Source organism: Amblyomma mixtum, chromosome 5, assembly GCF_055824585.1.
Source record: "Amblyomma mixtum isolate Tamu chromosome 5, ASM5582458v1, whole genome shotgun sequence".
NCBI lineage: Eukaryota > Metazoa > Arthropoda > Arachnida > Ixodida > Ixodidae > Amblyomma > Amblyomma mixtum.
Window position 1 is genome coordinate 129,638,501 of NC_143016.1, and position 26,155 is coordinate 129,664,655.

At 44.0% G+C, this 26,155-nt stretch overlaps 1 protein-coding gene across 2 annotated transcripts in view; it reads left to right on the top strand.

Annotated features, from left to right (window-relative positions):
- The window catches only part of LOC149343704 (F-box/LRR-repeat protein 4-like), a 28,152-nt gene extending 2,349 nt beyond the window's left edge, over nucleotides 1–25,803 (top strand). The window contains exons 3-15 of one of the 2 annotated variants that reach the window (XM_089546019.1): nucleotides 114–219; nucleotides 999–1,091; nucleotides 3,635–3,839; nucleotides 7,677–7,747; nucleotides 9,261–9,330; nucleotides 10,333–10,442; nucleotides 11,147–11,256; nucleotides 15,116–15,251; nucleotides 18,259–18,351; nucleotides 18,918–19,025; nucleotides 21,743–21,823; nucleotides 24,209–24,313; nucleotides 25,555–25,803. In XM_089546019.1, the coding sequence (XP_089402145.1) occupies nucleotides 114–219; nucleotides 999–1,091; nucleotides 3,635–3,839; nucleotides 7,677–7,747; nucleotides 9,261–9,330; nucleotides 10,333–10,442; nucleotides 11,147–11,256; nucleotides 15,116–15,251; nucleotides 18,259–18,351; nucleotides 18,918–19,025; nucleotides 21,743–21,823; nucleotides 24,209–24,313; nucleotides 25,555–25,693 (1,427 nt within the window). In that variant the 3' untranslated portion in view covers nucleotides 25,694–25,803. The remainder of the gene's footprint in view (nucleotides 1–113; nucleotides 220–998; nucleotides 1,092–3,634; nucleotides 3,840–7,676; nucleotides 7,748–9,260; nucleotides 9,331–10,332; nucleotides 10,443–11,146; nucleotides 11,257–15,115; nucleotides 15,252–18,258; nucleotides 18,352–18,917; nucleotides 19,026–21,742; nucleotides 21,824–24,208; nucleotides 24,314–25,554) is intronic. The other variant, XM_089546020.1, reaches the window with a different exon arrangement.
- Nucleotides 25,804–26,155: the final 352 nt, after the last annotated feature.

The window sequence follows — 26,155 nt, forward strand, 5'->3', positions numbered from 1 at the left end:
GTTTGTACGTCAGCCTACTTTCATCATTAATAGTGCTGCACCAAATTGGTCAGATTTGTTGGAGGCAGTGGCATTGGTGTATGGAGCATGTTTTGTGTCTGACTTGCCAACAGAGCTGCAGTATGAAGAAGAAGTGCATCCAGTTACAGTGACTGTTTTTGAAACTTACAATCCTGGAAGTGTCGTGAGGATACTGGCCTTCGATCGCCTCAAGAACAGGTGGGCACTCTCCAAAGTAGAAATTTAAGTTTAGGTTGCATTTGCAGGTTTTGGGGAGATCGTGCTTTGATTGACTGCCAGTATTGGCTTCCTTTAGAAGCCTTTCTCTGAAGTCTTGCTGAGCTGCATGTGCAATCCTGCCTGCAACAACTGTTGTTCAGGAAATGCTTGTGTACGGAGATTTCAGTGCAGACTTAAATTCCAGGTGGTTGGAATTTACCTAGGGCATTATGCTAAGGCGTGCCTCATTCTTGGCTTCGGCTTGCCTGAATTCATTAACTTTTTTTTTTTTCTTTAAGCAGGCAGATATAACTTGTGGCTTCAACATTTGTTCATTGCTGTAGTTGCGATAACAGTACAGGGCACACACGCATGCAGGCAAAAAGAGGTTCAGTGAAACAGTGAATGGTGCAAAGAAGCCCCCCTTGTGTTAAACATAGGTATGTGTGCAAGGGGTGGGATTGTCCCTCACCCAGCGGGGAGGTGCAGGCTAGTTTTGTGCATGGGAAAATCGAGAAGGCATGGAACTATCTGAGTCCTAAAGAACCACTTGTTACTGGTGATGTTCTTTGTTGGCCTTTGTAATGCTTTCAACTTCTTTTTGATAAATTCAGTGCTGACTTGCATAAATGGGGATTTTTCTTTTTGTGATGCACTTAAAGAAGTTTGGCTGAAGTATTTTTTTTCTGCAGTGTTGCTTGTAAAACAGTGAGCCAAACTGGCTATTTATTATGAGTAGTTCTGCATTAACGTTTCTCCTCCCTCCTGCCTTTTTCAAGATGGAAGGAACTGTGGGTGGGAAAACCCACCAAAGGTGCCGAAGCTTGTGCGTGGCCAAGGCCGCTTCCTTCAGAAGAGACATTTGCTACCAGGTGAGCCACAACCTTTCGGCCAGTTCTGGTTGGGGTGACCTGTCTTTGTTTCTAAATGAGCATGTATCTGCATTCACGCTGGGCAACAGGGTGGGTCTGATATTTTTTTAACATATTAATCAAGATATATAATATGTACAGGGTCCGTCAAAAGTTCCCAGGCCACATGGTCCACTTTTCATCGGCATATCCTAGCACTTATGATTCCGATAGAGCTTTCGAGGTTCTCAGATGGTAGAACGAAGATTCTTCTATTCTCTACAGATATTTTGAGCTTCGAGGGTATCTCAACAGCCCGACTATGTTGCTCGAAAGCAAACCCTGTGGCCTTGGAACTTTTGACGGACCCTGTACGTATACCCTACACCAGGTTTTGCAAAGCGCTGCATCCACCTTGTATTTACTGACAAAGCAGCTCTGCACACTGTGTTAAAAGCCTTTTAGGTTTAGTGTAAATACATTTGCACACCTAATAAATGTGTAGAATTTTTGTGTACGTTGGGAATCGCGTTATCACTGGTGATGTCATCTATAACATACATAGTAAAAAAAATTGACGTTTATCAGGCTTTGGGCAGTCTTTGTTACGATAAAGGCCATTTGCTGGGTTCAGCATGGTTGCGTTGGCTTAGCTGAGGGTGTGATGTTGCTAATTTATTTTTTATATTGTAGCAAACACTGCTAAAATTAAATGTGGGCTGTTGTATCTTGCACACTGGTTTCTGCTAGCGCTGGTGGATGTTTAGGAGTTTTGATGTTTCTGCATTTTGTAAAAAAAAATTAAAAATTCTAGCTGCTCTGAAGCACAGTCAGGAGGCGGTCTAGTGTATTCTGCTTGTCCACACACAGAATATAGGCACATTCAAAATTCACTGTATTTGATAACCATGACCAGCTTTCTTGTCTTGCATGTAAAATGTATAGTAAAAGCAGGACAGGTTGGCTTACTGGCCATGTGTACTCAGAACCATCTTGCCTGCATTTAAGAAAATTGGACAAGAGGTGCAATTAGATGAAACAGTGCTGATATTTTTGATTAAGGATGCATGTGGGTGATAATGCAACCCTTTCTTTTTCTGCTAAGAGTAGTTTTGTCTCCCGGTATTTGTTCATCAACTACCAACAAGTTTTTTTCTTTATTGCTCAAGGTTTATGCAAGGTAAATTTAGGGCATAATGCTTCTGGTGGCCAGTACTGCTGCTATTCCTTTAAATGTACAGCTGTTATTGGAACACTTTCTGAGGCATGGTTTCTTGCTTACTCTCTACAGACTTGTCTGTTTCCTAAATTGACACGTTGGCCCTTAACATTCTTTTTTCATCTGCCTCTGTTAACTTTCCTGCAAATCTCTCAGTACCCACTACTGTAGATCAGAAGCTTTGGTCTTTGGGTTCCAAGGCCGAATTTGTGGGATTGAATCCCAGCCTCAGAGGCCACATTTCCATGGAGATGAATTGCAAGCACGTCCACATGCTTTGCAATGCGAGTGCATGTTAAAGGGATACTGAGGAGAAATTGAAGTTGGCTTGTATCGGCAGAATACCAGCTCCTGATTACAAAAACGCCACTCATACTGACAACAAAGCTCTTGTAACGTAGAAAAGAGCAAGAACCAAAATACAGGTATCGCCGCCACAGGCCAAACTCGCAAGTACAAGCGTGATGACGTCATAGGACAAAGCAGTGTTGCTAGAACCAATGGTTCTAGCAACTCTAGGACCCGAGAAGCAACAAATCACTGAGGCGCAGCCAATTCATGCGCAAATCTCCTTGACGTCGCCAGATGGCGCCACGTGTCCGGCAGCTATGCGCGCGCCTGCAGCATCGGGACCAATCAGCGCCTGCTCACCGGCGTTAGGTTGGCTCCCGGTATTCCGCTAGCGGTAACAAGGTACACGGTATGCTAAAGGTGTCTATTTGCGAGAACTTCGTTGACAACTTCGAGAACGAGATCCATCGTAACGCTGGCAAAACGCCAGTGCAAACGTAAGCGAAGCGACTGTAGCGACGGCCGCAATAGCCGATAGATGCCTTCAACGTTCGGCCGGCGGTAGCTTTCGTTTCGGCTGCTGCTAGGCCGCACTGCTGGCCGCCAGAAATCACGGAGTCTGCGTTACGTCATGTTCATGTCATGTTTCACATCACTTAGTCCTGTGTCGTCATAGGAGAATCCCACGTTTGAATCAGAGCGGCGGGAAAACTTTTTCAACTTCGAATCCAAATTTCTTAGAAATAAATGCATCTTTCGCTGCCGGCCAAGTGGCAACAAAGCCATGAAATGCTGAACTATCGGATTTTGCTATAAAAAAAATATTAATAGTGCTCTCCTCACTGTCCCTTTAAAGAACCCTGGGTGGTCAAAGCCACCCAGTCTCTTGTAGCCCATATGGCAGCTACTAGATGCTTAGACTCACATGTCATAAATCTCTTGGTGCAGAGCACACTGAGGCTCACTCTTTACTATTGTCTTGAAATTATAGCCGTTCTGCCTTTCTTGGTGTCAGTGGAGAGGGGTCAGTCTGTGCAAACTCCTTCTTCTACAGGGTTCTGCGGCTTGAGTTCCATCATGCCCACCTTGACTACCATGCACAGATTGATGCGGTGGTGCTTGCGGGGATGCTGAGACAGTCACAATCCCCCGATTCTGAGAGTGATGAACACAGCAGTGCTACTGTGAACCACCCACTGCCACCAAGTTGCCAGCAGGGAACTGCACTTTCTTCCACCACTGGGTTCCACTCACTACCGGTTTGTAGGCACCTTGAATCCTCTTCAAGACCTATGTGAACCCTTGGTTCCTAAGAGCAGCTCAAAGAATGTAATGCTCCAGAATTGCAGAGGTGTTCTGCTCATTAATTTTTTGGGTCAAAATTATTCGGGAGCCCTTCACTTCAACATCCCTTGCAGCCTATGTGAAGCTTCAGAGATGTTAAACCCCAAACACCATGCCTGGTTGTGCTATGGCAATAACGAGCTTACTGCACATTAGCAGTAACAGGGAAACTTTACGTTCGCACCATTTTAGCCTATGGATCCAACTTGCTTTATCTGGTATGTGAACGCAGCTATGCATTTACACCAAGAAACACCTTGGTGTCATTATTTCTGATGACCTCAGCTCAAAAACCCAAGTGCAGAACACAACGAGAAAAGCAATGAACAGTTTACACTGTGCCTTGCGTTTTGCAATTTTCGGTACCAAGCTACACACATATAAGGTCCTTATACGTCCTGTCTTAGAATATGCAAACATCGCGTGATTTCCGCGTGTGCAAAAATATAAACATGCTTGAGTGAGTGCAACGAAAAGCAGTTCGCTTTATCTACATTAGGTACCAGCACACTGACTCTCCCACGGAATTGCTTTCCCGCCCTGGTCTGAAGACATTATCAAGTCACGTAACACTCCATATACTAAAGTTTTAATATCAAATTAATTTATAATGTATTTAACATGACTCCTGCTATTTTTGACCATTTTAGAGGAGTGCGCCACAGGCATGAACTTAAGATGAATGAATACTCTTGTGCAAACAACATATATAATTTTTCTTCTTCCCATGAGCTGTACGGGAATGGAAAGCTTTAGATAATTCCATAACTTCGTAGGATTCGTTAGAAAAGTTCACTGAGCTCACGGCTGCATCAGTCCTCTTAACAAGCCAAAGTTGATGACCATTTCAGTCTGTTTTTGATTTTCATGTTCCTTGCTCGATGTGTGCTCTGTATGAATGTATGAATGAATGCTTCGCAATCTGTATGAATGCTTTGTTTTGATAACCAAAGTTGAAGACTATCCTCAGTCTGTTGTCGTGTTAGTCCTTGCTCGATGTATCCGCTTATGAATGCTTTGCATTGATTTTTGTCTAGTTGATTGTGTTATTGATTATTTATTTGTACTTTCTTGCATACAAACTCACTCCTGGAACAGTTTCCAGTGGGATTGACAGTACATTGAAATAAATGAATAAAATTTCAACTGGACCATATTTCATGAATATTGCTTATCAAAAGTTAGTTTTACTAACCAGTACAAAAGCTGAATACCTAGACCGTTCAAAACCAGGCATTTTTCTAGTAGTGGCAAAAAATAAGTGGAGCACAATGAGGAGTTTGAGAGTAGAGTTATGTTACTGCTTGAATGATGACAGCTGTGGTCCAAAAAGTTCCGTGAGCTGGTTAAAGCCATGTATTTTGCAGTTTATTTGCAATTGATTGGAATGACAGTCTGTTTTCTCGTAGTTAGTGTAAATCCAGACACTGAAAAATCAAAAGACGGTTACTGCTATGTGATGCGAGAGCCAGCAACCACTGTTGAGGTGTTTTCATTTTGCTGTACGTGCATGCAAAGAATTTTTAGAGACATGTACATATGTAAGTAGAGTTTTATATGACTTCTTTTGCTTTGCAAATACCTCGCTCTTCAAGTAGCCCTTCTCTTCCATTCTTTTCATGAAGCATGCCTTGTGATCTGGCTAGTGATAGGGGGATGTTGTCTAGGTTTTGGGTCACTGGCTGGTTCTGAAAGACAAGGCCTAGTCGTGTGTTTTTGTAGGTTGTTGCAGCAGTGGGAGGGATCACGGGGAAGAGTAATGGGGTGTCTTTGTGCGTGAATGGTGGGATGTTCTTGTTAATCTTAATGTCTACTTTAAAGGGACACTGAGGAGAGCACTATTAATATTTTTTTTTATAGTAAAATCCGATAGTTCGGCATGTCATGGCTTTGTTGCCACTTGGCCGGCAGCGAAAGATGCATTTATTTCTAAGAAATTTGGATTCGAAGTTGAAAAAGTTTTTCCCGCTGCTCTGATTCAAACTTGGGATTCTCCTATGACGACACAGGACTAAGTGACGTGAAACATGACGTGCGCATGACGTATCGCAGACTCCGTGATTTCTGGCGGCCAGCAGTACGGCCTAGCAGCAGCCGAAAAGAAAGCTACCGCCGGCCGCACGTTGAAGGCATCTATCGGCTATTGCGGCCGTCGCTACAGTCGCTTCGATAACGTTTGCACTGGCGTTTTGCCAGCGTTACGATGGATCTCGTTCTCGAAGTCGTCAACGAAGTTCTCGCAAATGGACACCTTTAGCATACCATGTACCTTGTTACCGCTAGCGGAATACCGGGAGCCCGCCTACCGCCGGAAAACAGGCGCTGATTTGTCCCGATGCTTCAGGAGCGCGCGTAGCTGCCGGGCACGTGGCGCCATCTGGCGACGTCAAGGAGATTTGCGCATGCATTGGCTGCGCCTCAGTGATGCATGGTTTCTCGGTTCCTGGTGTTGCTAGAACCATTCGTTCTAGCAACACTGTTTTGTCCTATGATCTCATCACGCTTGTACTTGCAAGTTTGGCCTGTGGCGGCAATACCTGTATTTTGGTTCTTGCTCTTTTCTACGTTACAAGAGCTTTGTTGTCAGCATGAGTGGCGTTTTTGTAATCAGGAGCTGGTATTCTGTCGATACAAGCCAACTTCAATTTCTCCTCAGTGTCCCTTTAAAGTCCCCTGCTACTAACATTGCTCTGGATCAATGTGTGGTTAATGCCAGGTGCAGGAAGTCCATGAAATTTCTAGTGAGTGCAGTATGCGAAATGCAGACAGCCACCACGAGTGAGCAGTTGTCCAATTTCGCTGTACGGAGTTCACCCAGCTTGGTCTAATGTGCCAAAGAGTTTGACGGGTACCGCACAGAAATCTGCACAAACGTGAATGGCCCCTTCTGCTGCTCTGTTGTGGTCTCTGCAAGCCCCCTCCTTCCACAGTAACCACCTTTCAGATGGTTCCCACGGCAGCCACCTTCCGGTTACGCACTCCGCTCTTGCCATACTCTCCTTCCACAATAACCGTCCTCCTTTCATAATACCCCTCTCTGGTTGAACATTGTTTCACTCTCACCATACTCCATCTGTTGTGACCCCTCTTTGGTTGCACATTCTTGCACTCTTGCCATGCCCTTGTCCTTCAATGGTGACCGCTCCTCGGAGGGTGGTTTCCTTCGCAAAAGTGAGTGTCTGTCATTCCTCACTAGCACCGTACCCTCTTCCTTCCTTCCACGGTAATCGCCCTGTAGAACATGCTGGTGGTAACCTCCCTTTGGCTATGCATTCCTCCGCTCTCCTCCTGCCTTCCTCTTTTCACGGCAACCACCCTCTCCGTGGTTCCCATGACACCCACCCACCGGTTACACTGACTACTACTATTGCTACTGCTACACCCACACAAAACCCAGGAACAGGCGATTAAAAACTATTGCTGTAAAGCTTCGCCAGGCAATGAGGGGTGCAAGCTCTTGACTTTAAAACTGTACCAGCCGACTCCAGGGTTTCTTGGGAGCCTCCTTTCCTTAAAAAGTTTGCCAAAGCGGGACAAATTTTGTTCCCCTTACATAGTTAATATTATCACTTACACTCATCAAGTAAAGGTTGAGCATTATTTTTGTGTGTATGTTTGCAAGTGCATTCACATGTTTGTATGGGGATTTAGCGTTCGGCACAACCTCAGTGTTCTTGTCTCCAGAGCTTCTTTTTTTTGGTTTGATGAAGGCTTTAGTATTTTCTCTCTGAACCACTGTTTGTCTGTTTCAGCGTGAACTCCTGACTCAGATTTTTGGCTACCTCGATCTTCTATCTCTGTGTAGGCTATCTGGAACCTGTAAGTAAGTATTTGATGTTAGTTCAATACCTTTTGTTTTTGGTCCTTGCAGAAATTGGTATACCTATTTGCATATTGATGGATTTTGTATATCAGCCCATGTGGTGACACTGTCAAGGTTAAAAGCTGCTTCAGAAAGTGCATGGGTGACTCTAGACTTTTCAGGTGGTATCGCTGCAGTTCACATTGTGTCTTGGTTCATGTAGTTTTCATGCAAGTCAAGCATGCGGATCAGTTGTGGAAAAGGGGGTCACTGTCAAGCCTCCCAGTTCAACTATGTACTAATATTAAGATGGGGAAATGCTGTTGTTTCAGCCTTTGTTGAATAATACTGACTTATTGTACTGACAGGTTTAATTGAAGAGATATAGGAGAGCCCTTTGTCCTGCAGTGGGCGTAGTCAGGCTGTGATGATGATGATGACTGACACATTTGGAATTTTGATATAAATATCCGAATAGTTTTACATGTGTGTGTATTTGTGCCGTTTTGTGTCTTTCTGCCTTTGCGTTATTTTGTAATTCTGTTGTTTATTGTGATTTGCTGTCATGTAGTATTTAGACTGGTCGGTGCTTTTGTGTTGACTGGTATCTTACGCATTGTTTTTATGTTGAAAGTAGGGGTGTGCGAATATTCGAAATTTTCGAATATAATTTGAATATTATATTTTTAGTATTCGTATTCGATTCGAAATCCACGTATTCGTGTTGTTTCGAATATTCGACACGACGCGAATATTCGTATCTAGCCGAATATTCTATTGCGAGTACTGGCGTTCATTGCGGTCCGCAAGTCTTATCGACAGAGACATAACAACATGGCGGCGCCTGTAGCAATGCGTAACGTTGGGCCATGCAGTAGCTGACTGTGCTGGTGAGCTTCTTTGTGGCTATACTTGCGAGCTTGAATAGACAGCTGTGCACGAAATACCTCGCAATACGTGCCAGTTCAGTGCCAAGTGAGAGGGCATTTTCTGTGGCTGGAGAAGTCGTTTCAGCTAGAAGGGAACTACTTCTGCCTGACCATGTGGAGCAGCCGGTTTTCCTGCACGACAACCTTTTATCTTCATCCGAGCAACCTGCTTTTGTTCTTATGGCAAGCTAGCCTTGATCAATGCTGTGTACTAGCCATCTTCTCTGATATTTCCACTCTTGTAAGAACCATGTTCGAGACTTTGATACTTTTTGCACAGCCACACACACCTTTTGTGCTCATTTCAGCACTGATAGTTGAACTGTGATGTTCCTAAGTGCTCAAATACATGTTTTGTAGTGATTAAATGCGTCTGTCCTTGATTATTCGATATTCGATTCGATATTCGGAGCCAAGTATTCGCATTCGATTCGTATTCGAAAAATTTGATATTCGCACACCCCTAGTTGAAAGCTCCTTTGCAGTGTAGCCATTACGTACCCTGTAATCTAAATGCTAATCCCCCCTCCCCCTTTCTTTCTGTGTGCATACACTGGGAACTTGTAAATTGTCTTTTCTATCATTGGTATTTTCTTTTCTTCCAGACTATTCTGGAAGGTGTGCTATGATCGCATATTTTACCAGTGTCTGGACCTTCAGCCGTACTGGGAAAAGGTGACTGCAGAACATGCATACATTTTTTTCTTCCGTTTCTAGTCGTTCTAGAAAATGCGTATTGGCTTTTGCGTAGCATAGTCTCACTGTTATTATTTTTCCTTGAAGTGATTGGTTTGTGCTGTGAAAACTTGGATCATAGGTGAAACAGCATGAAGACAGCACAGCACAAAGAGGACAAATAGGGTGTTGATTTGCTATAAATTTTTATAACCTTGTTGCAATAAAATGATTGTGAGCCAGTACCGTGTTAGTCCTGTTTGTCTTTGCACATTTTTCCTATGAATCAAACTACCCACGTCGCAACTGTTGTGTGAAAATTTCGTCACTGTAATCTGCACAACAAGGTTTTAGCCTTGGATGGGGGTTATTGGTTTGTGCTGCTCTTTGGGCTGTCGAACGGCTTGCATTGATGCTTGTCCCAACTGCCACCTTTCCTTTTCCAAACTTTATTTGGTTTCTAATCATACTGTAATTGCTTTTCCACTGCACAGCGTGTAATTTTTAATTTAATTGGCATTTTTTTTAGGAGGCCAGTCATCTGCATGTCTCCCCCATCTGACTTTTTTTTTTGCATGCATGTTAAGCAGGAAGAGTTTGAAGCAAAGGCTTGCGATATGCCTCGGCACCTTTTGAAAGTCGTCAAGGTTCTCTCTGACTAAAGGATTGATAACCCCTGACCTGACCTAGACTGATGCATCATAGTTCACATAAGCAATAGTTTTCTGCAGTGAAAATTGCAATTAATGGCAGCTTCTGCAACAGGAGTTGTGATGCGGAACTTTCGTAGGATCGGTTTGTTCCGTTAATTTTTATCTTCTGGTTGCAGCACCAGGCAACAGAAAATTTTGGTAAAAAATGCGCCAGTAGTCGTTTTCAATTGAGCAACTTTTTGATCAGGGGTGCTAGCTGTTCATGGCTCCCCGATAAATTGATATGAGGGGTGCACTTTGGACTGAAAGTGTTGAAAGTCTTTTTTTACGTGCAATTTTTGCTTTCTAGATTAATGACAATGCTCTCGAGGCTCTTCAGAAGCGGTGCACAACACTGGAGAAGCTCAACCTGTCATGGTGTGGTGCAGGCGGCTACCTATCGGCCGATGCATTCGTGAGGTAAGTGAGTGTAACGCCTTCACAGAGCTTATGACTAAGGCACAACCTCAAGTGTTACACAAAATTGCACATGTAACTTATGGCCGTCAGAGAAGACTGCACATAGAAGAGAAAATTTTTCCATCTATTCCACATATTCCATCATGTTACTGCCTTTTGAATGTGATTTCTTGTATGCTGTTGGTTTTTGTTGTTGTTTTTGTTGTGCGATAGGCACTGTTAATTTGTTAAATGTTTTGACGTAACCTGTTTGTTCCTTTTTTTTGTGAGCTTCATTTGTGTCTAATTTTTATGTGTATTTACAGCTGTATTTTTTGTTTCACTTTCGTGTGTAACCCACTCCCCTCTGTAATGCCCTCTGGCCCTGAGGGTAATGAAATAAATAAATAAATAAATAAATAAATAAATAAATAAATGCAACTAAGAAATACTTGCTTTCTGAAAACATCAATTTGCATCACACTTCTGGCAGGAAGGTCGCTGAATACGTATCCACGAAATAAATATAGTTGTTGTGCTGTTCATCAAGAGCACTGTGCACCGTTTATTGACTGCTTCCCATCTGTGCAGTCCAAAGCAAGAGAACTAGATATTTTTGCTTTCGCTTGTTGTACATAGTGTGTCTACTGAGCTTTCCTGGTCAGTGACTGCGTATCCCACCAAGGGCGTATTTGAATATGTTTTCCTTGTGTTTCACTATTCAGTTTCATGGAGCTGCGAGGAGAGCTTCTTCAGTGCCTGTGCCTCTCCTGCTGTCCGTTCGTTGACAATGAGTGCCTCAAAGTGGTCGCAGATGAATGCCCCAACCTGACAGGTAAGCTGCCAAGCTGCATCTAAGCTGTCACTTGAATTGAACTGTCATGATTGGTTGCTATCCCAGAACACTCTGAAAGCATGGTGGAACATGCTAGACTACTCTACAGGTGCCTGCAAAACCTTATGGAAAGCCGAAATCACAAAAATATCAATTTCCTCGCAATCAGGCACTAAGGGGTGCATTGTGCACGTTGCACTGGGAACTACAAAGCACACACTTCAACACATGGCTGCATGCTTAGGCTGTCCAGTATAATTAGGCTTTGCTGCAATTTTCATGTTCCAAAAACTTTTGTGGGCACCTGTACCTCCACTTTTATTAACTCTGATTGCAATATACGTATATAGTATTATTTTTATAGTTCCTTCATCGCTATTTTAACGGACAGCTGGTTGAGTTCCATACTATACTCCTTATTGTGGCTGACCCAGTTAATGATCTATATGACTACCACCTAGTGACATGCCATAGTGGCACTGAATAAGGTACTAAATGAAGGTTATGATGGGTAAGATATGTTATTGGGCTAGTTGATTCGTGTTAGCTTACATATAACAGTGCATATACGGAACACAATAGCGGCACAGATGGGCTCTGACTAGCTACTGGTTTTTTACTTGCACAACATGGACATAATATTTTGATGCTCTCCAACAGACAGTCCTTGCCCATTTAAATCTTATGTTCAGTATCTGCACTCTTTTATGTAAACAACCAAATAGTCTCTCATGCTGTTTGTCCAGGTAAAATGCTTAGTCTTTCTGTGATAAAACTGCTGTAAAGCTGTGAACTGAAGCTAAAACTAAGCTGCTGATTCTAAGTGATGTCAAATGTGTATGAGAATTGGACAGCTCTGTGAAAGGCAGGACATGCACTAGTGTGCAGCCTGCACATTTAACCCTTCCTTGGCAGCATTTCCTTCCACCGCACATAAGCGTGTGCAGGAAACAAAATCTGTACCAATCATGTGGGATCAGATCCTGCCACTTCTTGTTTTCCAAACTAACCTTTAACCAGTTGATCTGGGTTCCTGGTGTGCACAGTTGCTGGGAGTGAGGTGTAGCAAAGAGGGAAGTGGAGTGCACTGCATGCAAAGGCACAAACAAATGCAGTGGGCTGTACAGATGACACCTGCAGATTATACATAGTGACGAAGTAGGGAGGCTACTGACAGAAGGGAGGCATTGGATCGAAGGCTGCAGATAGTTAAACCTGGATATAACGAAGTTGAGAAAAGTTCGGGATTTTTCATTACGTGCAGTTTTCGCGAGAAGACCCAAAAGGGCAATGCAGAACGGAAATCAAAATAAGAAATAAATGTAGGCGAAACCACCTTGAAAATGTTTACAGGAAATCCCATTATTCGGTGCGGCAACCGCCGCTACCTCCGCCACGGCTTGCGTAACGCCGCTACGAGTGGGGTGAGGAGAGGGGCAGAGGCGGGGGCATCGCGGCTGAGCTAGAGGAGAGCGCGCGCAGTCGCGTTGCCGCTGTACACCAGCCAGTAGCCGCGGAGGCGCGGCTGCACATTTTTCTTCCCGCATGTTCCCTCTTTTGGATTGGCTGCCGGTGTTGCCCCAGTAAACGGAGTCTTCACCTTGCGTTGTTGGCACTCTCCTCCGTCCCTGCTCCGGAGTCCTGACGCGCGAGAGCTATCGACGCCGGAATTAAGGCCGGAATACATGGAGCGTTTTCATTACGGCTGCAAGTTGGCGATTTCCGCCCAAGGCGCGCGCTTGACGCCCGGTGTTGAGAAAAATGCCCGCCGCCGATCTGGTTCCGCCAGATATTGACACGCGGCGTCCGGTGAGACCGGAAGTGGCAGCTGAAGCAAGCCAATAGCAGCGCAGTAAGCCCGTTCTTCTGGTTTGGCTGCCTCTGCCTGCGTCACCAGCATGGCCGCGATGGCCGACACGCTACGCAGCGATTTGTTATTATCGTGAAAATAAACGCTACATCAGACATGAAATGTCGCTTTTTTGTAGCGATAGCTACAATATGCCACCCGCTTTGCGACGTCAGCGTGGCTGCGCGCTGAGCCGTGGTACCACCGCTCCGCCAGCTGTGCGCATGTGTGGAGTGACGTCATAGCCCGCAGCTGGTGTGCACGCCGCGCACCTGCATTATTACGCTAGCATTCCGAGCCTTCAGCGTGGCGGCACCGTGGCTGGTCACGTGATTGGTCACGTGGTGCGGAGCTGCTGCCGGTGGCGCGGCGCGCCGGCGAAACAGAGTGGGGGAGGAGTGGAGAAGGGGATAGAGTGAATCCATGTCCAGGGACGAAGATGAAGAAGGAATGCCCTAACAAAACCGAGCGGTGAAAGACTGACTTTGCAATTCAGCTGAGCGAGTTCCACTCGGCCAGCTGTAGCTATCACATCACTCCAGATTTAACCAGAGCTCAACCACAGCTAATTTTTCTTTTAGAGAACACAGGCAAATCTTGGATCTAAATGCCTGCATTTCCTTCCTGAAGTGAATGTGTTGAAGAAAACCACAGCCGGTGGTGTCCGTGGCAGAGCGGGCACCCAAAGGTACGCGATGCCATGCATTCGAGCGCGCGAATTCTAATAGATACTTATGCACGCGTGCTGAAGCAAGAACATTGGCGTCGAAGTGAACACTTTCGTGATTTTAACAGAAGAGTCAGCATCGCTGCTCTCACAGACCTACCTAATTGCTCAGTAGTATTTGCCACTTGTTGATCACAGTTGCTTTCGCATCGAGGAATATGCGGTGGCACGCTGCCACTTCTTCGCTCCGTGTATCTCCAGCTGGGCATTGCGCCACCACGACGTTTTCTGTCGCGCGAATATCATCGAAAAAAGCGTCGCATATATCCCGGGCTTACGCGAGCAACTGCGGGGCAGCGAAAACGAAAGCAACAGAGATGCGCTGACAGACGCGTTGTCTCAACTGCGGTCGCTCGTTGCAATCGTTGACACTACTCTCTTGTCAGTTCGTGCTTTACTTTTCAGTCACTTTTTCAGCTACTTTTTACGCTGGCTTTGCCACCTCATGAGCTCCTTAACGCTATCGCGTTAATATACACGGAATGGATTCAAAGGACAAAGACAAAAATTTTGTCAAAAAGACAAAAGGACAAAGGTTTTCAAAGTCGACTACAGTAGCATGCCCAGAAAGTGTCCCAAAGGAAAAGCAATACGTGAGAGGAGCACAAATTTGTCACCTGGCCCACTGACACTGAGGAGGGCGGCGCTGATGGTCAATACAACCGGTAATCGATATGCACCTTGCATTGTCATCAATAATTCTTTCGTGATAACTGCTCCTGCAGCCATGCTGTGCATGCCATCAAGTGTGTAGTTATTGCAGTAAAGGTTTGTAAAGTTTGCTTCTTCATAGCCTTATAACTTTTTTTTCTGTCACGAGAGGCAACCAGATTTTCCTGGAATGACTGTAGACACGCGCAGCTACTTCTATATTGTTTGAGGTTGTCGTAGATACTTTTCATGCCTTATCTTGAAAGTTTGTCACCTTTAAATTGAGTGCGGCCAACAGTGGCGGTCATTCTGATCATTTTCAATTGCCTAGCACAGTTGCTGCTATCGTTTTTGCCAAGCTAAATTTCTGTTCGTGGGCAGTTTTCACGTTTCTCCTGAATTGCCTGCCATCACCATTGTGTGACAATATCATGCTTAAATAGGCCAGTGGTATCAAATAGCCCACCAGACCTTTGAGGCATAGCGAAAACTTTCAGAGCAGATGCACAAGGAGTACTACTGTCAAGCTTTCCGTGAAGTACACTGGTTTTAGGAATCTGCACATACTTTATCGTATAATTCCTGTGGCCTCATTTTTTTTTTTTTCTTTCTCTCTCTCTGTCAATACTTAGAGCTGGAGCTGAAAGGCTGCTGCAATCCACTGCTAAATAGGCTTGGGTTTCTTCAAATATCTCACCTGACAAAGTTGGTCTGGCTTGATCTGTATCGGACAGAAATTGAGATGTTCTCCCTCATTTCCATCATCAGGTGAGCTGTGGCATTAACCACTAATGCTATGTTAAACGGGCTGCAAAACACTGCTTGGGGGGATACCGGCTATACTTCAGGTGGGTTCTTTATGTCACACAGATGCTGACTTTAAAAAGAATTACAGGAATCGATGCACAGGAATGGGAGTTATTCAGTGAAGAAATTTGAAAATACATGCAAACAAAACGCTGCCCTCAACTCGATTTTGGCGGGGCTTCCCACTCCTTTTTCGCTCTCCCAATGACGGCACCTGGCGCAACCAATCAAAACAGCCAGCCAGAGCACGTCGCGGAAGTTTGTACTCCATGGTTGCCTGCTCTCTGTAACTCGTTCTTGCTGAGACTGGCAGCGTCGTTTCCATGCCAGAGCGCCCCTGGTGGTGTATTTTTATTTTACTTGCTTTGCAGGGATTTTATCTAAGCCAAACAAGTTGTTTTTGTTGATCTAATATAAAACGCAGACAGGTGACAAAATGTGTCTCTATTTATTCACACAATTTGCAGTATATTTACTGTTTGTCCGATCATCAAGCTCGCGCCAGGTGATGTCATATCCGCTGCTAAAAACCCGCCACTGTGTGGCGACACCATCAGAGCCATGAAGTTGTTTTTGGGAGGACATTAAAATATTAAAAAACGGAATATACGCGGTATTACCGATGCTAATAGCACCATTATAACTCACTGTATGCAATCAACAGGCAAAACAGTTAACTAAGATTGTGTTTCTGGGCCCCTTTAACCTAAACCACATTTAATTTTGATATTCACTGACTGTAAACTGCAAACTGCAGTGCTTAGTATAGGTTCAATCTGAGAGTAGTCTCATATTGGCTTTCCCCTTAAATGTCAAGTCTAGCATACAGTTGAACAGTAAAGTGCCAAAACAAACAGCACCGACTGCTTACTCAAGCTCACTCTGCTTGCTGCCAGCTTTTTTCCGGCTTTAAAAAATGCCCAAGTGCAAATAATGCAGTACCAGCACTCTGGCTGAATCACAACACGCTTAACTCTTGTGGGTGAAGCTTTTTATTCCATATTTCATCCTGCTGAAAGAGTAAAGTTTAATAGAACTGTCATAGCATCCGGTCAAAGCATGGGCACAGAATGAATGCTTTCCTTTAGATAGCAGTGAACATATTGGTTGTTCTCCTTGGGCACGTAGAATGTTATAAGTGCTTTAACATCACCCGCATCATTAACTAGCATCACTGATACTCAATTTAGAAGAATACTTACCACTCTGATTACGTAATGATCGCTTTTGTATTTTATTGTAGTGTTGTGTTCTCTACCTACTAGTATCGTTCTTAAACTATTTTATTAATCTGTTCCGAGTTAATTTTGCTCTCTTCTTTTTATCTTGCCTCAGTTGTTCTATAGTTTTGTATGAATTGTGCTTTGTTTACTTTTTTCTTGTTATCCACTGCCCTTCCCCTCTGAAATGTACTTTGTACCCTGAGGGTAAATAAATAAATAAATAAATAGACTGACGGATAGAATTCTGTTAGGAAAAAGTGTGGTGGTTGCTCTATTTTTTTTTCTGTGTACCATGTCAAGTTCTGATGGCTTTATACTTCCACTAATCGGAGGTGTACTACTTTTCAAAATTTAGCCTAATTACGATTTATTTACTACACTACGCCAATTAGCCTTATTTTAGTCAGACTAGAATCTTGTTTTTCTAGTCTCATAACACATGAAACTGCAGTGCTTGTCTAATATTAAATGCTGATGTTTAATGTAATATCTTCATGTTCCTTTATACTGTGAAGAGGCTCAAGGACAAGTTATGTGAATGCTTTTTTGTTCAGTGCAATGCTCGTCAAAGAAAGCTGTCTCACAAGAACTGGCAATGATGTTTCCAGGTCTGATGCGCAATCCTTGTCTCCACCTCACATTTTAATCTCAGAAATACCACTGGGTGTTTGTTATTGTTATGCCGTTTAATTCACTTGGTTTTTTTTGAATGACTGTAAAATTCAAGTCTGCATTCATTGCAATACATTGTTATGCTGTGGAACTGTAAAGCTTTTATGCTGATTTTTTTGTTCACTAATGTTTTGATGTACCTTTCCTCTTCTGCATAGACATATTCTATTGCTGCTGTATGCTATAAGGAAAAATGAGCTGTAAATTAATAAATGCAAGAAATAGGGAATTTGTTTAGCGCATGACCTCGTGCATATGTTATGTTCCAGTGTTATCTCTGTCAGCTTTCATGACTTTTGTACCACCACAAAATGAGAGCGTACACGTCGTCTCTGTACTTGCTTGATCTACTACTATTATCTCCAAATCCTGTTCCATGCAGTGTAAGCTTTGGAGCCCAAGAAATTGGAAAATTTCATGGCACCAACTATGGAAGTAATCATGGCGGCTTATGGGGAAACATCAGTCAGTCAAATTCTATCAGTTGGCTTATGAGTATTCAGCCCATTGTGAGGGCAGGCACTGTATGAAGCGAGCATTCTCTAGATTCATGTTAAGACCACGAAATGCCGGTAGTGATGCTGCAAAGGTCTAGATGTTTGCATTCTATTCCCTGGGCACTGAATCACAACAATCACATCAGCAGGGACCTAGAAACGGTGATGACCAATTTCCAGCAAAGAGTTTCCGGTGGTCATGCAGCTCTATCCCTCTATTTTCAGTGACTCTTATGCTTTGATGCTAGAACTAAATGATGCTGCTATCAAGAGTGCAGCTTCTGTGTGCAAGCAGTACTATAGATAAACATTTGTAAGCATTACGTGCAGTTTCCTCTCATCAGCCACTGGGCTGAGAAGAAGACTGCAGCTTCTGAAGCATATTAAGCACAGGTGCCATCTTCATAGACTGCCGTTCCTCAAACCATGGCATACATGTGTGCATAAATCATGAATGTTGAAACCTTCGGCATCACTCTCTCGGCAACCGTCGTATTGTTGCCTGGCTTCGTAATTTGTGGTTGTTGAATGAGGAGTTGGTGCATGGGTTGCAAGTGTCCTTTTTTTACATTGCAGAAGTTGCACTAAACTGGAGCACCTTTGCCTGGGCAGCTGTCCGGTTGTGAACAATTACGATGACATCGCTTTAGAGATTGGCCTCCATCTGGGGTCAGTATTATAGTATATGACTGTTGTGTATTGCTGGGTACTACTCTGATACTACTGGGAGGCTATGCTGCAAATTTTTGCAGCCACGGAGGATGGAAAAGACAGGAGAGGCCCCCTGTATCCCATATGTATTGCAAAAAGCATAGTAAAGTCAGTTATCATTCCTACGCCTGCTTTATTGGGCAAATAGCAAAGGCGTCATAGCTGCCTCATGAAGGCGTCATACTGAAGCTGCCTCATGAAGATCGTGAGATACTCTATCTTCTGGGCGTACGGTGGTTTTACGAACAGCAATGTCGCAGCCTCTTCTCTAATTTTTCCTTCTTCCACGTTTATAGCAAATACTCACTGCCCGTCAGTGCAGCTCTAATGGCTTGCTTGGCAAGTTACTTGCTTCTGTGATAGTTATTCAAGAGGTTTTATTGTTTTTACAAAGAGCAGTTGTTATCATGTGCAACGGCACGTTCAATGTGCAGTGACGGCAAATTGTTATTGCATGGTTAGCACAGGGGTTACTGATAGCCCGACGTCAAGGCAGGTTTAATAGCATCGCGAATTCTTTGCAGACATCTGAGGAGCTTGGACTTGTACCGTGCAAGAACACTGTCGGCTGTCGGTGTAAATCTGTTTGCCCGATCTTGTCCGTACGTAGTCAGCCTGGACCTGGGGTGGTGGTGAGTGTTCAGTTCATGTTGATTGATTTGACCGGTGGGATTGATGCATGCCAGGCCAATCACACTAGCACGTGTGTGTTCTCGGCCTTTCCACTGCTAGACCATAGCTGCAGAGCTTTGATACATCAGAGCAGAACACGTCAGCAAAGCAAAAAGGGTGCATTAATTCTGAGTTCTTGCTGATGATCAGGTGTTGGCATCAGTGGTGAATGCAGCGTGTTTGCATAAGACTTTGTACCAAGGAGGATCTGGCTATGTGGACTGTGATGGTTATGATAAGTAAGGAGAGGACTGGGCATATAAGATGGATGAGTTCAGAATAAAACGGGTTGCCTGATGGTGTGGTCCGCATTGTAGAAATGTGAGTCGAAGCACATGCATATGAGTAAGGGCACCGTCAGCACTGTTATTTCTTCTGCCTACACTGTTCATCAAGATAACCCTGCCCCCAAAGTAGAAACATAACAGAACTGGCACCGTCTTTACTTGTTTCTTTGTGTTGCTGTGTTCTATGTGTTGACATTTTTTAGTAGTAAAGCTTCGCAGCGACATGAATGATTTTGTGAAAATTTTGCTCTGTTTTCTGTCCTGAATAGTTTGCTTGTATGAAACTGTAAGCCATATTTTTGCTATTCTGCCATCACTATTTTCGTAACCCTTTGTGGTTCTTAGTGGGGCCTCTCCCAACAAAGCAATATGGCCATTCTGGTTCGGACATACCTTTCCGTGGTTGAATTGTGCCTCATTCCCTCACTACGCATGATTTGCCATCTCTAAAATCACACATTGCCCAAATATCTTTGAAAGATTTCAGCACATAAAGAAACATGAAAAATAAACATTTCATGAGTTGTTTTTACACAGTGGTTTATTTCGCAGTGCCCAAAACTGGCGAAATAGTTTCAATCTGGAACAGCCATAAAATGGGCAGAAGTTTTGGACCTCAGAGATTTAATATGTATGAAGAAGTTTCTTGCCTTATACAGTTTTTCCACGAACTGTTTTGTTAATGTGCAGCATATACCGTATTTACCCAATTCCAACGCGCACCTTTTTTCGGGGAAAATACGTCTCAAAATCGCATGCGCGTTGGATTCGAGTGCAAACCGAAACTGCCCCATAGCTGCCCATCGTCATCGCCATTATACGATGTGGGAGCTCACTAACTGCTGGAAACATGGGAGCACGTTTGCTCGTCGTTTTCTGCGTCGCAGGAGCCGTTTTCAACCGGTGTGGCGCTTGTCATTGGTCGCGTGCTCAGCGACCACGGACCGCGTTCACGACGACGGTATCCCGTGCACTGCCGCGGGCGGACGCCTCATCACTGCTGTTGCACGATCAAGATACGCGGATCGAAGAATATGTTGATGAAACAACGGTTGTCGGAAACGCGTCATTTCGGCGGTAAAGTTCCAAAAACGATGAGACTCCTTTCTGTTTTGCGGCCGACTCTCTGACAGAGATTACATCGTCCGCAGGCGGGGCACGCCGCGCCGCTGACGAGGTCGTGCATCATGCCGATCTCACAGATAACAGCGCTCCCGCGCCCGTTTTTACAGTCGAAGATCTTTATCTTTCGCTCAGACGCACTGACGAAGTCATGGATGCTCCGCAAGAAGCATCGCCGTTGCCGCAGTTACGCCCAGCAGCAGACGAACCTCCCGTAACCGGAGCTCTCCGCTTGCGCTTGGGGCGTCTTCCTTTATACTGATGCTTTGTCAGGAAATTGCGGGAGCGAAAATCTCGTTTCTCAGTCACATCCATAGCGGAGATAGGAGAAAAACCCGGGCAGAAGCGTTGGTTCACGTCTCGGTGGCGGCAGAACGAAGAAAGAGCGTCTGCGCCCGACCGTGCGGTGGAATGCTCGTAGCCAATGGAACGGCTCCGATCGTACCACGTGATTTGAAGGGCCAGTCGCGACGCTCGACTCGGGCGGGAAACGATCTTTTTTTTTTTTTCGTATTTTTATCAAGAATGCGCCGCTGCCGAAGTGGCTTCTCGTAGACGATGGGTAGGCCTACTTCCCCGCGAATATTCAAGAGCGGGCGACGCCGTGGAGCGAAATGCCGCGTTCCCGAAATTCGGTCAAATTCGCACTTTCGCGAGCCACCGCGAGTGCTTTAATAGTATTTTTTACTAACTTCCCATTGATTATCGGCTTTGATTTTTTTACACATAAAAGAAGAGGCTTGGGGGAATACAAAACGCAAGAAAATACAAAATCGACTTTATCGAAAAAAATCGCGGTTTTTTTCACCCGCATCTCCCCTTAAAATATAAAAACGGTTGCAAATTATTTTCATTCGTGGAAGTCATATGCACGTTAGAAGCGGGGCTTGTAGTTTTTTTTTTTTTTATTACCAATATCGGGCGCGCGTTAGAATCGGGGCTTGAAATTTTTTTTTTTTTGGTGCCGTAAATTGGGTGCGCGTTGGAATCGGGGGCGCGTTGGAATTGGGTAAATACGGTAATTGTTCTTTGTGGAGCCCTCATAATTTCCATAAATATGACATCTTCTCCCATTCATAGCAAGTGATACTGGCAGACAAGAGTGCAGTTTTGACCTTCATTTATATATGAAGTGCATTTACCATAATGAGCTGTTTGCCGTGATGAGCTTTTGTTGTCTTGTGTCTTGGTGTTTATACTGCTCTCATTTGCAAAATAACCTAAGGCCTGCATTTTATGCACTTTTTTTTTTTTTCATTTCACCGTAGCACTAGCATCGAGTCTGGATGCATCCACGAACTTGCCAAGGGCTGCCCGCACCTGAAGAGGCTGCTGCTGACTGCTGTTCGGTAATTTGTGCTAGGCCTTTTACACTGCTACAGTGCTGTCAGGCTTGTGCACTCTGCCTCTCTGATGCTCTGCACGGAATTTTTTGAAATCGTATGGTGCTGTACAAAGATTCACAGCTGTATTACGAGCATATGCAGCGTCACTGCTAAATTCCTATCACAGTCCCCGTGCCTGTGTGCCTTAGTGGATCAGCCATCTGAACAATACTTGTCTTAGAGGTGCCCCTGGTATGACCGGCATTAATGAATGGGCCCCATTTCCTATTGCCCTCCCCTCTCTGCTATTCGCCTTGGGCACCATTTGGCTGCCAACCCTGGTCGCGGCGTCTGTGTTTCGACAGAGCCGTAATACAAAAGACACCCATGTGCTGTGCTCTGTTGGTGCACGTTGGAGAACCCCAGTTGGTCTGAATTATTCCGAAGTGCTCCACTACGCTACCTCTCCCTCTCTTCATTCTTTCACTCCCTCCTTCATTCCATCCTTTACCGCGTGGTTGAGGTGTCCACCGAGATAGAGACGGTTACTGCCTCTTGCTGTTCCTGATATGCACTTTGTTATTAGTGAACTCATGTGATGTACAAGCACAGCAAACCATCACATAAGTCAAAATGAGTGTATCTCATCTAAGAGGTCCCAGATGCCAAAGGTACCAACAATGAGCAGGCTTCAATGCATTTATAACCTCAGCATACTCCAGCAAGGCCAGATGTTGAGCTGTACATTTTTTTTTTTTAGCTGGACTGCCACCCTGTTGGCAGATTCTGCCACATAAAAGTGCTTATAAAGGTCTCAAATAACTTCAGGTGGTCCGTTATTTTGCGCTGTATGATGGGAAGGGCAAGCTAGAACCTTCAGGAGAGCATCTTCAGTCTGTGTATATCAGCTGTGTCATCTTATAATTTATATTTTATTTACTTCTCATAATACATGGCAGCAGGCGAGACCTTCAGTACTGAGGATGCTCTCTTCGCTTCTAATCAATAAATCTCGGATCTAGACGGTATCACTGAGCGCGCTGCCCTTTCACATAAAATGCTTCTGGAGCTCTTGTGCAGATAGCTTATTGAACAGCTGTTTTTTAAATAATAAGAAAAGAAACCATTCACTAAGAGTTTTAAAACTGTAGTGATGTACTATGTACATCCCAACAAAAGAAAACGGGAAGATCATTTGTACAGTCTATTGGATTCTGTTGAACGTGTTACAAGAAAGGAAAAATAAAGCATTCCATGTCGTCTGCTTCTCATTCCTAATGAGATCAAAAGCATGCCTGCTTTCCATGGTGTGAGTGCATCCATAGAAAGGTTTAAAAAAAAAATGCTAGGTCTGGGCTATTACAGAACTAGAAAGTTAGGGGAGCAACTGATCAGCATAATTAGATTTGTCATCTAGCAGTTCATGAAACCTCCTTTCTTGTTGGCAAGTTTGTTTTTCCTACATTTTAAAATGATGTCATTTGAGCTCAGTTTTGTTGTTGCGCATCGCTTGCTCACGTACAGTGCCCATATTATGCAGAGGTTTGAGATGAATAGCTGTGCAGTCGTGGTTAGGCAAGTTGATTCGGCGACAGTCATGGGTATACAAGACACAAAGTACTGCAGTACGAGATAACCGCCAACAGAATGGATTCCAAGATAAGGCAAGCTTAGCAGGGGGCATCAGAGAGCCAGATGGGCTGATGAGATTAGAGAGTTTGCGGGGCATACAATGGCTGCAGCTGGCGTAGGACAGGGTTGATTGGAGGGATTCGAGGGAGACCTTTGTCCTGCAGTGAGCGTAGCTACTCTGATGGTGATGAAGTTGTCAGTTGATTTAAACCAGACATGACAATCCATTGTATACGTGTGACTACTATTATTGACGTAGGGCAGGGATGTATAGAGGTGCCAACAAAGGCCCCACAGCCATTGTCTTCTCACTTCCCCTCCCCTCCTCCAATTTTGTGGAGAGTGCCTGGCTATCCTCGGATCAGATGTAAGACCAGCTGGCCCTTGTGTGCCCAGTGCACTTGCTTCTTGGTGCTTGATTTTGAGCGACTAACTAACTGGGCTTAACGTTATATGCTGTGGAGCTTTGCTGCATATTAAGTCTGAGTTTCTACCGGTTTAAGACTTTAAACCACTGTTGGTTTTTATTGCGCAGTGCTGAAGAACTGTAACAACAACATCAGCTACGAAAAACTGTACATAGCTGGTGTTGCAGCGCTGAACACTCCTGTTGAGCATGAAAGCTGTATTCTAAACAGGCTGCATCATTGATGCAGTGCTGTTGGGCCCTGCAGGCCCGACATTAAAGTGAAGTGAAGTGAAGTGAAGGCCGGTTGGGAATTGAGGTGCCAGGTTCTGGTGAATAATAAACATCTTGAACCGCTTTCTCCAATTCAGTGTGCTCTGCGACTCGGACCTTTTTGCCATTGCCACTTACTGCCACGAGCTCGAACACCTCGATATCCTGGGATCTGCTGAAGCTAGCTCCTCTGGAGTCGAACAGTAAGTGACCTGGCCGGTTTGTTCCTAAATACTTCCAAGCATGTTCTCACAAGATGTAAGCAGCTGGGCGGAAAAAATTTGTTTATCTGCAGTCATTCTTGATGCTTGGAAAAAACCACCTAGGCACAAATAAATTCACAAGGACAAAAAGAGACAGTCATTCTGCTGCACAGCGACTGTATCATTGCTAGTGCAGACATGTAAACATACCTTTCGTTAAGATTTGGCATTGTCTGCACTCAAATTTTACTCAGTGCTGGTGGTATTATGTCGTGGATTTTATATGGCACAACATTTAGTTTTGGTTGCTTGCTTGTTGAAAGATCACTTCTGTGTTCCATTGTCCATGCATTGCCAGACCAAAGGCGTAAATTTTGGCAGCCTCTATATTAGAAGACTCTATATTAGAACATGTGCTATACCAGGTGTCCCAGCTAAATGTAACCAAGCTTTTAAAAAACACGGGTTGTCCTAGCCGTCTGAAACCAAATGAGGGTTGTTTAGAGTCGCATGACCTAGTCTGCAGTATTTTTTTTGTTCTTCAAGGTTGACTAATTAGTTAAGCTTAATTAACTAACTTTTTAATTATTGACTTGAGGAACAAAGTGTCAATGGAAAAGTTGTAGATCGCTTTGAGAAACAGCTTACTGAGACATTTGCCGCCAAGTAATATTTACGTAAAGTAGTTTTTTTACCGGCCTTTAACCACAACCCGCACAATAAGAAAAAGCTTCCACATGACAACTGTGCCACTTCAACGTCCCAAGACGCGCCTTAAAGAATAAAATCTATTTTTTCTGAAGTCCTCTCCTTGATGAGACTTTGGGTGCACATTGGGGCAGAGAAGTGAGCGAGCAGCTGGCCACGTGACAACTTTCTTTTAAGGCCAATAAATTAAGCTACATAAATCGTAACTTAACGGAAACAGCACTACTAGCGGTTTTTCGAGGTGATCTAAAACTTTTGCATTTACACTTTCTTCCTGAAGTTAATAATTAAAAAGTTAGCTACTTAAACTTAACTAATGAATGAACTTTGAAGACCGAAAAAAATACTCAAGACTAGGCCACGCGCCTATGAACAACCCTGAGTTGGTTTCACTAAACTAGGACATTTCGCCTTTTTTAAAAGTTTGGTTACATTTAGCTGGGACACCCGGTATATTAGAAGACTCACCTGAAGTGGAGTTTGTCACATGTTTACCACATTTGGCAAACATATTTTTTTTTGTGTGATTACAGAGTGCTGAGCGAGTGCAAGCAGCTGAAGATTCTGGACGTGTCCTTCTGCTTCAAAATCAGCTTAGAGCTGGTGCAAGAGTGGAAGAGGCTTTACCCTAAGGTTCAGATCAAGAGGAGCCTTTCGGATGCCTTTAGATGACATTTCCTTCTTTTATCCATATGTGCCATAGAAAGTAACCATGTGCCACTGTATAGAGAACTGCCACAGGGTCTTGTGTATTATAATTTATTAAAGTTATCTGAATGCTTTTTTGTAGTTGTTGTTAGAAAACTTACTACAGTTCATTGTTTTTCGTTTCTTCTGTATCGCATTTCTTGAAATGGGTGAGTTGCATTTCCAGATTCAGCACAGAGGATCATGGGAACCTACCAATACTTCCAGTTCAAAATTTCTCCCCCTTTTCACTTGCTTCACGGCAGTTGCTGTGTTAATATTGCATCTTACACTAATTTATTTGCGCTGTAACACCGGTGATTGTATTGCATCGTCGCAAAACCAATGTGACATCAACTTTGCTCTGCTTTCGCACCAAATGCAACCGAAATAATGTAAATGATAGGCGGCTTGCTATGCGTACGAAGTGTGATGTGTTGAGATGCG